This window comes from Trichechus manatus, unplaced genomic scaffold (assembly GCF_000243295.1).
Source record: "Trichechus manatus latirostris isolate Lorelei unplaced genomic scaffold, TriManLat1.0 scaffold00198, whole genome shotgun sequence".
NCBI lineage: Eukaryota > Metazoa > Chordata > Mammalia > Sirenia > Trichechidae > Trichechus > Trichechus manatus.
In genome coordinates this window covers 4,224,774-4,238,042 of record NW_004444134.1, presented here as the reverse complement: position 1 = coordinate 4,238,042, position 13,269 = coordinate 4,224,774, and the positions used below count along the sequence as shown (strand labels likewise).

The 13,269-nt window shown below is 38.8% G+C and overlaps 1 protein-coding gene across 1 annotated transcript in view; it reads left to right on the top strand.

Moving 5' to 3' along the window:
- The first annotated feature begins 4,133 nt into the window (after positions 1–4,133).
- Positions 4,134–13,269, top strand: part of MYLK4 (myosin light chain kinase family member 4) — a 110,296-nt gene continuing 101,160 nt past the window's right edge. Inside the window, exon 1 of the mRNA XM_004387915.2 lies at positions 4,134–4,307. Within this exon, the coding sequence (XP_004387972.1) occupies positions 4,149–4,307 (159 nt within the window). The 5' untranslated portion in view covers positions 4,134–4,148. The remainder of the gene's footprint in view (positions 4,308–13,269) is intronic.

Sequence of the window (13,269 nt, the reverse complement as noted above, 5' to 3'; positions counted from 1 at the left end):
GGGCAATGTGTCACGCATGACATCTGAAACTTACTCTCAGAAAAGAGAGAGACAGAGAATATGGAAAATGTTAACTTTTAGTGAGGCTAGGTGAAGGGGTTATGAACATTCATTGTGCTATTCTTGCAAACTCAATGTAGATTTTAAATTTTTCAAAATAGAAGTTGGGGAGGTGTTATGGATTGAATTGCGTCCCCCAGAAATATGTGTTGTAAATCTTAACCTCCTTGCCTGTGGTTATAATCCCATTTGGAAATGAGTTGGAATCGACTCCATAGCAAGGGGTTTGGTTTTGTCTGTTATGTTAATGAGACAGGATTAGCGTAGGGTGTGCTTGAGTCCATCTCTTTGGAGATATAAGAGAGATTAAACAAGCAATTGAGCAAACAAGAGATAGGGGAAGATTGATACCAAACCACATGGAGATCTCCAAAGAACCAGGAAACAAGCTGAAGAGACAAGGACCTTCCTTGAAAGCTGACAGAGAAAGCCTTCCCCTAGAGCCAGCACCTTGAATTTGGACTTCTAGCCCCCCAAACTGTGAGAAAATAAATTCCTGTTTGTTAAAATCATCCACTTGTGGTATTTCTGTTATAGCAGCACTAGATAACTAAAATGCGGGAAGGGGATAAAAAAATCTTTAACAAAAATGACATGAAAGTCATATATGAGCTTTGGAAATTTATTTATGAATAGTAGTTGCATAATGAACTTTGTTCCCATTGAACAATGCACGTGTTTTCTAAACTATACATTTACTCAGTGGCATATATTTTCATTTTACAAGAACGAATAGAAGGGTATAATTAGATGAACAATTTGTGCAATGATTATAGAATAAACTAAAACGTCATATTTCTGAAAGAGGTTAATTTTTATATGATTCTATCATATTTTACCTAGTTTTTAAAACTCTCTTACTTTATTTTTAATTTTTATTATACAAAATTAGCTACCAGTTGGAATATTTAAGGGTCTAATATCAAACTGGGTGATAAACAAGTATGGACATTTTGTAACATTACTATCCTCCTAGCTCAAAGTATCCTATCTTCAAGCAGAAAAAGTATAATAGGCTTGTAAAAAACTGAGCTCCTGACACTTTCTCCAAAATTTGCTTCCACCAAGGCCTTCTCCGTCTCAGTTAATGTCAGTTTTTGTCCTTCAAGTGACCGGGAAAACACTTCTAAGTCATCCTTCTGTCCCATCTTTCTCTCATACCTCATATCCACTCCACCACAAATCCTATTGGCTTTAAATGTAATGTGGAATTCTGATGAGATTCTGAACAGAAAAAGGACATTAGGTAAAAACTAATGAAATCTGAATAGTCTGGAGTTTGGTTCATTAATCGTGACAGTGTACCATAACAATTATAAAATATTAAAAATAGGGAAAACTGGTGTGGGATGTTTGGGAGCTTTCTGTACTAACTTTGCACCTTTTTTGTAAATCTAAAACTACTCTAAAATACCAAGTTTATTTAAAAAACAATCAAAGGAGCAGTCTGTTAGTCTCTGGTTCACTTGGGCCTGGGGTGGGGTAGGAGGGGAGCAGATTTGTCATCTTACTGGTAATTTTTCACAATTTAATTGCACCAAGAAAAACTGATGACCTCAAATCAGTTCAGTTTTTCCGTAATAATTTTGCCGGATAGTTTATCTTAAACAAATACATAGTTTTGCTTAGTTATTCTTCCTGAAGAACAAAGTTCTCTAAGCCTAGAAAAATACTACAAGATCTGTTTTTTAAGATTTTGCTGTAATTTTGTATATACTACTTAAAGCATGAAAAATCTATCTTTACTTTAAATAGAATACATTGCTCTGAGTTAAAAATAATAACGTTTTTTATTTAAAAAAAAAAAGACAAGACTGCCCTGCTAGAGGCTGGGGTTGGTGGTGGGGAGTGCAGGGCTAGCAAAGGCTCTAAAGAAATGAATTTGAGGGTTGTAGGATGGTCTGTAGTATGGGGAGTTAATAAAAATTCATCCCTGTTCCTTACACCTCCATGGATGCCTTACCTGCTACCACTCCCACTGGAGCTATCAGCAGTCAGCGGGTGCCTTTCAAGATTGAGAAAGCGAAAACAAAGTTGTCTAAATGCTTTCAGAAGATCTCTGACAGCCCAGCTGGATATGTTCAAAGCGTAAGGTGGGCAAACAAAGGTGACCATGGAGGTCCCACACCCACAACACACCCAGAGGGGAGCAAGCACTTCATCATTTATCTGAAAGGAGGAGGAGGCTGGGCATGTGACTGCCAAAGACAAATCCAGCTTTGTAATTCTGATATGATTGCCACACAAGTGAAAGGGAAAGGTGAAGGTGACATTTCATCCTGTCCCAAGCTCATCCTCTCCTTACCTGACCACTGAAACGGAGCCATTGACCTTGAAAAGCCCAGTGTCTAAAATTAATGTTCTTCCCCATCTGACTAAGATGGAACAGCTGAGCAATATGAGATCGAGGACCATATTATTTTAAACAGGGGCTCGAAGTGGCATTTGAGACAGAGGATACTTCCTTTCATAGCGAGACGTGTCTACTGATAGTAAAGGCTTTTACCAGAGAATTCCACAGCCGGTTTGAATTCTACAACATTTCCTTTTATTTGTGGAATTTACTCTACACTTGGAGTGGGCCAAACTCTGTGATGTCCTCCTATAAATGGTAATTACCCTATTTTTTTTTTAAATTGTTACAACCTCTTAAATCTCCTTCTCTTTCTCTCTGTGTTGCCTTGAACAATAAGTTGTACTAAACTTCAGGTGCGGTTTATATTTTTTATTATATCTTAGCCATAAGCTTTTATTTTAATACGTTAATTTTAATGTGGCTTCCTGATCAAATTTGAGTACAATCTGCATGAAATATTGTATTTTATTCATAGTTTGCCTTAGAAATATCCATGCATCTGTTTCCCTATTTTAATAATGATTATCTTTCAGGACAATTTGAAAGATTACTAATAATGGTCTATAATGTATCTATAGAGCTCTGGTTAATAATTTTTCAGGTTTTGATTTGTTTGAATGCAAGCTCTTTACGTGGCGAAGTAGAATTTTGTAGAGAATTAAATCTTAAATACTTTGGAACTCAAGAGTATTCTTTTATTATATGAGTTGAGGAAATGAAAGTGTTTTGGAGATAATCATAGATGATTTTTAAGTTGAGAAAAACTGTAACTAGCAATTTTTTAATAAAAATCTCCAGCAGGGGCCCCCAGGATTCAGCAGTGAGAACACAGCGCATATCCTAGTCTCAGTCTCTCTCCCTCTCCATCTTTCCACCTTTCCCTACGGGATCAAGTGATGTGTAGATGCATGCACATATGTCTCTAGCAACAGAGTGGTGTCACGTGCTATGTGTATTATTTACTTTGTGAGAAAAGTATTTCAAGGAAAACACAGGATGCTAGACTCCATAGCCTTTAATGAAAATGCCAAGCAAGTATCTAGGTACCTTCTCAATGTGAGAAGGCTGTAAGGAAACAAATTTCTTTTTGTTAAATAAACACCAACTGTTTTAAGGTATAGGCAGAGAAAAGTTTTGGAGATGGAATCATTTGGTGGAGACAATTCCCAAGAAGGAGGTAAACTTCCAGGGCAGTGTGAGATAGCCCTTCCAGGGATGGGGACTACACTGGCACAGAAGGCCATTTGCAGCCCCTCTCCAGGACAGGACCGACACCTGTGATCCCCAACAAACCCAAACAAACTGTAGAGTCTATATTTAAGCTGGCCAGTAGGTGCAGATCTTATTTTAGATAATAAGGGCATATTTAGTCACCGAATGAAACTTAAGCTTGTTTCTTGCTGTTTGCTTTTGTAGAAAAATATGAAAAACAAAAAAACTTTTTCCTTTCTAAGTTCCAGCATTTGAAACTGGATATTAATATTAGTATTTCTCTTCCTAATTTTAGGTTCTCTCTCCGGCTTAAATAAAAGAGACTTCAAAATTCTCATTGGTCATTTTCCCAAAAAGTCATATATGTAAATAAGTGATGAGTACTTTCTTTGTTTCCTTTCTTAACAGCCAGGAAAAAGGGGCACTGAAAAGTCATGATTGCGTCATGATTTACAGACTGGAGACAGAGACAGACGAAAACCACACTCCAGACAGTAACCTAGTCGGGCTCCCTGCCACAATGCTAACGGTGAACAGGCTGGAGGAAATCAACACCTGCTACAGCAGCACCAGGCTGGGGGAAATGGCCTTTTTTCAGTGCATGGAAAAGGTAGAGAAAGTGAAATGTTTTCTGGAAGAAAATTTTAATGAACAGGATTCAAGGTTCGGAAAGAATGAGGTAACTATCTGCTAATTTAGTCCCCTAGAAAGTGTCAGTTCTACACTATGTTTTCTGATATCATGTAGCCATTTATTAGGCCCTTTTCAAATTCTATGTTGTCACTTGTGTCTGGAATTAAGGAAAGTTTATGAATAGAAGAATTTCCATTGTGTTTCCCTGAAAGTTATTTGTGTAAACTGTCCATTTCTGCTTCGGTCAAGAGTTAAGAGGGTTGTGAGGATGTATTTCTACCTGCAGCCACTCCATGGTGTGCTTACTGGCTCAGAACTTAGGAAAGCAAACTTATGGGAGCACTCATTTAAGAAGAGTCATTTAAAGTGATGAATTTGGGCTTGAAGTTCAGAGAGGTACTGTGAGGGCACAACTTGGCTGCTGAAGAAGCTTCTAATTTCTGCAAGACCATGCATGAGCTATCGAGGGCACGTGGCAGAGCTGCTGACTGGGCAGCTGTGTTCAGAGAAGGGGCAAGCATGCCATGCATGGCTGTGCTGTGTGAAGTCCACATCCTCATGTGTGCAGAGCATGGGTCTGAGCCCATTCCAGTGGCCTGAACTCTGACAAGTTACTAACCTCAGCCTTGGTTGCCTCATCTGAGTAATGGGATGATAGTAGTCTGTATCTCATAGCGTTGGTGTGAACACTAAGTGTGATGAAGTATATAAAGCACCTAGCACCAAAAGTGTCACCATAGTAAGCATTCAATAAACGCTAGCCATCGTCATCATCATCATCATCATCATCATCGATCCCTCCCCTGCCTTGGCTTAGTCCGTTCCCACTCATCAATCCACACTTAAAGAGTTCCTTGCTCACAACATTTTGTCCGAGCCTTTATTCTAGCACATGTCATTGTTCTGAATGTGTTTACACCTTTCCTGAAAGAGTGCTCCTCCGGGTCAGGCCCCTGTTACTCACTGTGCATCCTTAAAGGCACCAGTGATATCTACTGGATGGATAGATCTATTTCAGCGAATGCAAAGATCTGTCAAGCTCTAGTTAAGAGAAACAGAGGACAGTCCCTGAGTGGTGCAAATGGTTAAGAGCTCAACTACTAGCAGAAAGATTGGAGGTTTAAACCCATCCAGAGGTGCCTCAGAAGATAGCCTGGTAATCTGGTTTCGAAAGGTCGCAGCCTTGAAAATCTTATGGAGCAGTTCTACTCTGCATATGTGGGGTCACCATGAGTTGGTGTAGCAAAACATGTAGACAAGGCAAACAATTGAGGGAGCACAAACAAACCTAGACAGCAAAAAGCAGAGATACATAGAAGACTGACTTACATGTGTGAACATTTCTGTCTTGTGGACTTTTAGAATTTTACAGAAAAAACAAGTTAACAGTGAATTATGTCTGTCAGCTGTGAGCATAAGGAGGTATCACCCTTTGGCACTGGTATCTGGAGCGGTCTGGCTTGAAGCCCCAAGGTCCCACTGGAGCCACTTGCTTCCCTGTGAATTCTGTCATAGTCATTATCAATCAATAAAGATAATTATAAGAATGATAACACAAAAAGTCAGCTGCTTGGTGAAATTACATCCTGCATCCAGGACTTTGGTTGATGCTTTATAAGGCTTTTGACAATGTTTGAATAATAGAGAGCGGTTGCTTAGATCTCCAGTCTAAAAGCCAGAAAACTCTCATGAGATAAGATTTACCACAGAAAATCACCAAACCTTGATGTTAATTATTGTGCTTTTAGTTTACGCTCTGGTGCAGGCTTTGCAGCTTTTCACATGATAAACCAGGAATTTAGCATCTCCCTATTTGGGACAAACATGGTTTTAAGTACCCTCTTACAGTCTGGATTAGTTTCAACCTCAGCTTAAATGAAAGGAAAAATTTAGTGACTTTTTTTTAAAAATGATAGTGTCGAAAGAAAATCTACACTGAGGTAAAAAACGCCTCTGGGTCAGTATAGCATTTAGGCCCTAAGCTCACACACATGCGGCCCCCAGCCAGCTCAGTCTGTGCTTGTCACCCCAACACCAATGTTCAGGTTGGCCTTTTTCACTCCCCAAATGACCAGATTTATATGGTAAGTTACCCATCTGCTCCACTAAAACCCTGTCCCACTCCCGTGTCAAGATTGCCCTCAGAGAACAAAACCAAGGGATGTGAAAGACTTTTGAAAGGGTGACCATTTGGAAACAAATCTAGCAGTAGCAGCAGGGAACGGCTCCATATCCTGAGCAAGGAGAAGGCTCAGCATCCTGGGCAGGAGGTCCCAGCCACATAGGAACCGTAGTCCCACCCAAGAAAGAGATATGGTCTCTCCCCATCTAGACTATGCACATCTAAACCATCATTTTTGCTGGGTTCGGTAGGGACACTGAAGTAGAAAGGAGAAGAAAAACAGACATGATTATGGATTTCTGTCTTGACTAGAATTACGTTTCTGTTGGAGCCTCCCCAGTAAGTGTTTCTCTGAGGAGCAAGGAGAAAAGCCACGTTGGTCCTGCTACAGAAGGCAGAAGGTCAGACTCTGTGTCTAGAGCTTCACCGAACAAGGAGGAAATGCAACTGAGGATGCAGGGCACTCCTTCTGGGAGCCTCGGACCCTGCAGGGTCTCGCAGGGCTTAGGAAGACAGTTGACAGGGAGCAAGGGGGTAGCTGTACTACTTACTGCTGAAATAGTCCCTTGAATGTATAAAAACGAGTTGCTGTAAGTAGATTTCACTCATGGCAAACCCATGTGTGCTGCATAGGGTTTTCAGGGGCTGATTTTTGGAAGTAGACCACCAAGCCTTTCTTCCTAGGCACCTTTGGGTGGACTCAAACTTCCAACATTTTGGTTAGCAGCTCAGTGTGTTAACCATTTGCACCACCCAGGGCTCCTCAAATGTATAAATTGTGCAAATTTGTACACTGGGCTCTGAACACTAGTGCCAGGGGAAACTGGGGTGAGCTGTGGCCTCGCCTTACTCTCCTCCTTAAATGTTTCTGGCTTTGTTTGTTTGTTTGGGAAGGTATTTTTAACTCAGATTTTAAAAGTTGTAACAATGTTATTACACACACCCACTATTTGAAGAACTAGTGGTCCCCTTCCAACATCCTCCACCACCAGGCTCATTGCCCAGGGACCACCCTTCTAGGGGGCAGTCAGGTAATTGCACTGGAAATTTGATTTCAGTTAGATGAGGGTCTGTATGCCACAACAGTCAGGATATCAAATGATGCATTGCATTGAGAAAATCTGCTGCAAAAGACCTCTTTAAAGTGTCAAAAAGCAAAGATGTCACTTTGAGGACTAAGGTGTACCTGAACCAAGCCATGACATTTTCTTTTTCTTTTTTTTTCAAAACATCTTGCACTCATCAAAATCAATTCTATATTTTGTCAAATGAAGATTTTTCTTTCTTTCTTTCCTCTTACTATATTTATTTTTCTTCAAATAATTTTTAATTGTACTTTAGATTAAAGTTTACAGAGAAAACTAGCTTCTCATTAAACAGTTAGTCTACATATATATTGTTTTATGACATTGGTTAACAACTCCATGACATGTCAGTACTTTCGCTTCTAGACCGTGGGTTCCCTATTACCAGCTTTCCTCTTCCCTCCTGCCTTCTAGTCCTTGCCCATGGGCTGGTGTGCCCCTTTAGTCTCATTTTGTCCTATAGGTCTGTCTAATCTTTGGCTAAAAAAGTGGGCCTCCGGAGTGACTTTATTACTGGGCTAAAAGGGTGTCCGGGGGCCATAGTCTCAGGGTTTCTCCAGTCTCTGTCAGGGCAATAAGTTTGGTCTTTTTTTGTTAGAATTTTGTTCTGCATTTTTCTCCAGCTCTGTCCGGGACCCTCTATTGTGATCCCTATCAGAGCAGTCAGCGGTGGTAGCTGGGCACCATCTAGTTGCACTGGACTCAGTCTAGTAGAGGCTGCGGTAGTTGCGGTCCATTAGTCCTTTGGACTAATCTTTCTGTTGTGTCTTTAGTTTTCTTCATTTTCCCTTGCTCCTGAAGGGGTGAGACCAGTGGAGTATCTTAGATGGCTGCTCACAGGCTTTTAAGACCCCAGACACTACTCACCAAAGTAGAAGGTAGAACATTTTCTTTATAAACTATGTTATGCCAATTGTGCTAGATATTCCCTGAGACCATGGACCCCACAGCCCTCATCCCAGTAATTCGATCCCTCAGGGAGTTTGGATTTGTCCGTGGAGTTTCCATGACCTCACTCTGAACAAGTTGTGCTGACTTCCCCAGTATTGTGTACTGTCTTACCCTTCACCAAATACCATTTGTCTATTCAGTGCCTTTCCACCCCCACTCCTCCCCTCCCTCTTAATCATCAAAGACTGTTTTTTTTGGGTGTGTGTAAATCTTTTCCTGAGTTTTTATAGTAGTGGTCTGATACAATATTTGTCCTTTTGTGATTGACTTATTTCACTCAGCATAATGCCTTCCAGATTCATCCATGTTGTAAAATGTTTCGCAGATTCATCATTGTTCTTCAGCGTTGTGTAGTATTCCATTGTGTATGCAGCATAGTTTGTTTATCCATTCATCTGCTGATGGACATTGTCATGGATTGAATTATGTCTCCCCAAAAATGTGTGTATCAATTTGGCTGGTCCATGATTCCTGGTATTGTGTGATATTCCTATTAGCTGTAAATCCTGCCTGTATGATGTTAATGAGGGAGGATGGGTGGCAGTTGTGTTAGTAAGGCAGGACTCAATCTACAAGATTGGATTGTGTTCTGAGGCAATCTCTTGAGATATAAGAGATATAAGAGAGAAGTGAGCAGAGAGACAGGGGGACCTCATACCATCAAGAAAGCAGTGCTGGGAGCAGAGTGTGTCCTTTGGACCTGGGGTCCCTGCACGGAGAAGTTCCTAGTCCTGGGGAACATTGATGAGAAGGCTGACAGATGGAGAAAACCTTCCCCTGGAGCTGATGCCCTGAATTCGGACTTTTAGCCTACTTTACTGTGAAGAAATAAATTTCTCTTTGTTAAAGCCATCCACTTGTGGTATTTCTGTTATAGCAGCACTAGATGACTAAGACAGGCATCTAGGTTGTTTCCATCTTTTTGCTATTGTGAACAATGCTGCAATGAGCATGGGTGTGCATATGTCTATTCGTGTGATGGCTCTTATTTCTTTAGGATATATTCCTAGGAGTGGGGTTGCTGGCTTATATGGTATTTCTATTTCTAGCTTTCTAAGAAAGTGCCACATCATTTTCCAAAATGGTTGTATCATTTTGCATTTCCACCAGCAGTGCATAAGAGTCCCAATCTCCCTGCAGCCTCTCCAACATTTGTTATTTTCTGTTTTTTTGATTCGTGCCGGTAATGCCGGGGTGAATGGTATCTCATTGTGGTTTTGATTTGCATTTCTCTGATGGCTAGTGATCACGAGCATTTTCTCATGTGTCTGTTAGTCGCTTGAATGTCTTCTTTGGTGAAGTGTCTGTTCATTTCCTTTGCCCATTTTTTAATTGGATTATTTATCTTTTTGTTGTAGAGGTGTTGGATTTTCCTGTAGATTTTAGACATTAGAACTTTGTCAGATTCGTAATAGCCAAAAATTTTTCTCAGCCTGTAGGTTCTCTTTTTACCTTTTTAGTGAAGTCTTTTGGTAAGCATAAGTTTAATTTTTAGATCACAGTTATCTAGCTTATCTTATGGAGTTTGTAGGTTGTTAGTTATGGTTTGTATCCTGTTAATGCTGTGTATTAGGGTCTCTAGTGTTGATCCTATTTTTTCTTCTATAATCTTTATAGTTTTGGGTTTTACATTTAGGTCTTTGATCCATTTTGAATTAGTTTTTGTACATGGTGTGAGGTATGGGTCCTGTTTCTTTTCTTTTCTTTTTTTTTTTTTTTGCAGATGGACATCCAATTTTGCCAGCACCATTTGTTAAAAAGATTGTCATTTCGCCATTTGATGGACTTTGGGAACTTGTTGAAGATTGGATAACTGTAGGTGGATGGACTTACATCTGGGTTCTCAATTCTGTTCCATTGGTCAATGCATCTGTTGTTGTACTTGTACCAGGCTGTTTTGACTACCATAGCTGTATAGTAGGTTCTGAGGTAGGGTGAGTTCTCCTACTTTATTCTTCTTCTTCAACAGTGCTTTACTTATCCGGGGCCTCTTCCCTTTCCATATAAAGTTAATGATTGTTTTTTCTATCTCTTTAAAGAATGTTGTTGGTATTTGGATCGAGGTTACATTGTATTTGTAGATTGCTTTGGGTAGGATTGTCATTTTCACAATGTTGAGTCTTCCTATCCATGAGCATGGTATGTTTTTCCATTTATGTAGATGTCTTTTGGTTTCTTGCAGTAGTGTTTTGTACTGTTCTTTGTATAGGTCTTTTACATCCTTGGTTAAACTTATTCCTAAGTATTTTATTTTTTAGGGCTATTATAAATTGTATTGCTTTCCTGATTTCCTTTTTGTCCTTCTTTTTGTTGGTATATAGGAATCCAAATGATTTTTGTATGTTTATCTTGTATCCTGCTACTCTGCTGAATCTTTCTATTAGTTCCAGTAGTTTTCCTGTGGAGTCTTTTGGGTTTTCTATATATAGTATCATATCATCCACAAATAGCGAGAGTTTAACTTCTTCATTATCAATTTGGATGTCCTTTATTTCTTTTTCTTGCCTTGTTGCTCTAGCTAGGACTTCCAGCACAATGTTAAATAGGAGTGGTGATAAAGGACATCCTTGTCTTATTCTTGTTTTCAAGGGGAATGTTTTCACCCTCTCTCTATTAAGAATGATGTTAGCTGTTGCTTTTGCATAGATGCCATTTATTATGCTGAGAAATTTCCCTTCTATACCTATTTTATTGAGAGTTTTTATCAGGAATGGGTGTTGGACTTTTTCGAATGCCTTTTCTGCATCAATTGAGATGATCATGTGATTCTTTTCTTTCCTTTAATTTTTGTGGTGGATTACATTGATTGATTTTCTAATGTTGAACCATCCTTGCATACCTGGTATGAATCTTACTTGGTCATGGCGTATTACTTTTTTGATATGATGCTGAATTCTATTGGCTAGAATTTTGTTGAGAATTTTTGCATCTATATTCATGACAGATATTGGTCCATAATTTTCTTTTCTTCTGGTGTCTTTTCCTGGTTTTGGTATCAGGGTTATGCTGGCTTCATAGAGTGAATTTGGAAGTATGCCTTCCTTTTATGTGTTCTGAAATAATTTGAGTAGTACTGGTGTGGGCTTTTCTCTGAACGTTTGGTAGAATTCTCCAGTGAATCTGGGCCAGGGCTTTTTTGTGGGGGGAGTTTTTTTTATTACCTTTTCAAACTCTTCTCTTGTTATGGGTCTGTTAAGAATTTCAACATCAGTTTTTGATAGTTTGGGTAGGTAGTGTGTTTCTAGAAATTTATCCGTTTCCTCTAGATTTTCAAATTTGTTGGAGTATAGTTTTTCATAATACTTTGATATGATCCTTTTTATTTCAGTTGAGTTTGTTATAATGTCCCCCATTTTATTTCTTATTTGTGTTATTTGCATCCTCTCATGTTTTTCTTCTGTAAATTTGGCTAGTGGCTTGTTGATTTTGTTGATCCTTTCAAAGAACCAACTTTTGGTGTTGTTGATTCTTTCTATTGTTTTTCTATTCTCTATTTCATTTATTTCTGCTCTGATCTTTATTATTTCCTTTTTTCTGGTGGCTGTAGGTTTCTTTTGCTGTTCTCCTTCTATTTGTTTGAGTTGTGTAGTTAATGTTTTTGTCCCTTTCTTCTTTTTTGATATGTGCATCTGCTGCTGTAAATTGACCTCTGAGCACTGCCTTTGCTGTGTCCCAAAGGTTTTGGTTAATTGTTTTCATTCTTATTTGATTCTAGGAATTTTTTGATTCCATCTTTGATTTCTTCTATTACCCAGTGGTTTTTAGGCAGGGTGTTTATTTAGTTTCCATGTAATTGACTTTTTTCCCTTGCTCTTCCTGTTGTTAATTTCTACTTTGATGGCGTTGTGATCAGAGAAGATACTTTGTATTATCTCACTGTTTTAGATTTTGTTGAGGGTTGCTTTGTGGCCTAAGATGTGGTCTATTCTGGAGAATTTTCCATGTGCATTGGAAAAGAATGTGTACTTTGCAGCTGTTGTGTGGAGTGTTTTGTATATGTCTATGAGTTCAAGTTGGCTGATTGTTGCCTTTAGGTCTTCTGTATCTTTGTTGAGTTTCTTTTCTAGGTGTTCTGTCCTTTACTGAGAGTAGGGCATTGAAGTCTCCTACTATTACAGTGGAACTGTCCATTTCTCTTTTCAGTGCTGTTAAAGTTTGTTTTACGTATTTTGGAGCCCTGTCATTGGGTGCGTAGATATTTTTATGGTTACGTCTTCATGCTGGATCATCCTTTTAATCATGATATAGTGCCCTTCTTTGTCTTTTGTGGTGGATTTTGTTTTAAAGTCTATTTTATGTGAGATTAGTATTGCCATGCCACTTCTGCTCTTTTTTGGTAGCTGTTTGCTTCATATATTTTTTCCATCCTTTGATTTTCAATAAATTTATGTCTTTGTTTCTAAGATGTGTCTCTCAGAGACAACATATTGATGGATCCTGTTTTTTTATCCATTCTGTCACTCTCTGTCTCTTTAGAGGTGCATTTAGGCCATTTATGTTCCGTGTAATTATTGATAGGTGTGAGTTTATTGTTGTCATTTTGTAGTGCTGTTTTTTTGTGGTGTTGACGATTTCTTTGTTCTCTTACTTGCCAGTGCTGAATTTCTTTTGTTTGTGGATTTTTTTAAAATTTCCTTTGTTTTTGTAGATTTTGTTTTTACTGAGACTTTGTTTTTCTTCTTTATTTGATGTGTAGGTTTGTTAACTTTCTTTGTGGTTACCTTGAAATTTATCCTTGTCTTCCTAAGTTTGATCCAGTCTTTTATTACTTAGTATCACCTTGCCTTCCTCTCCATTATAAAGTTCTATACCTACACCATTTCTTCCCTCTTTTATTGCTCTGATGTTGT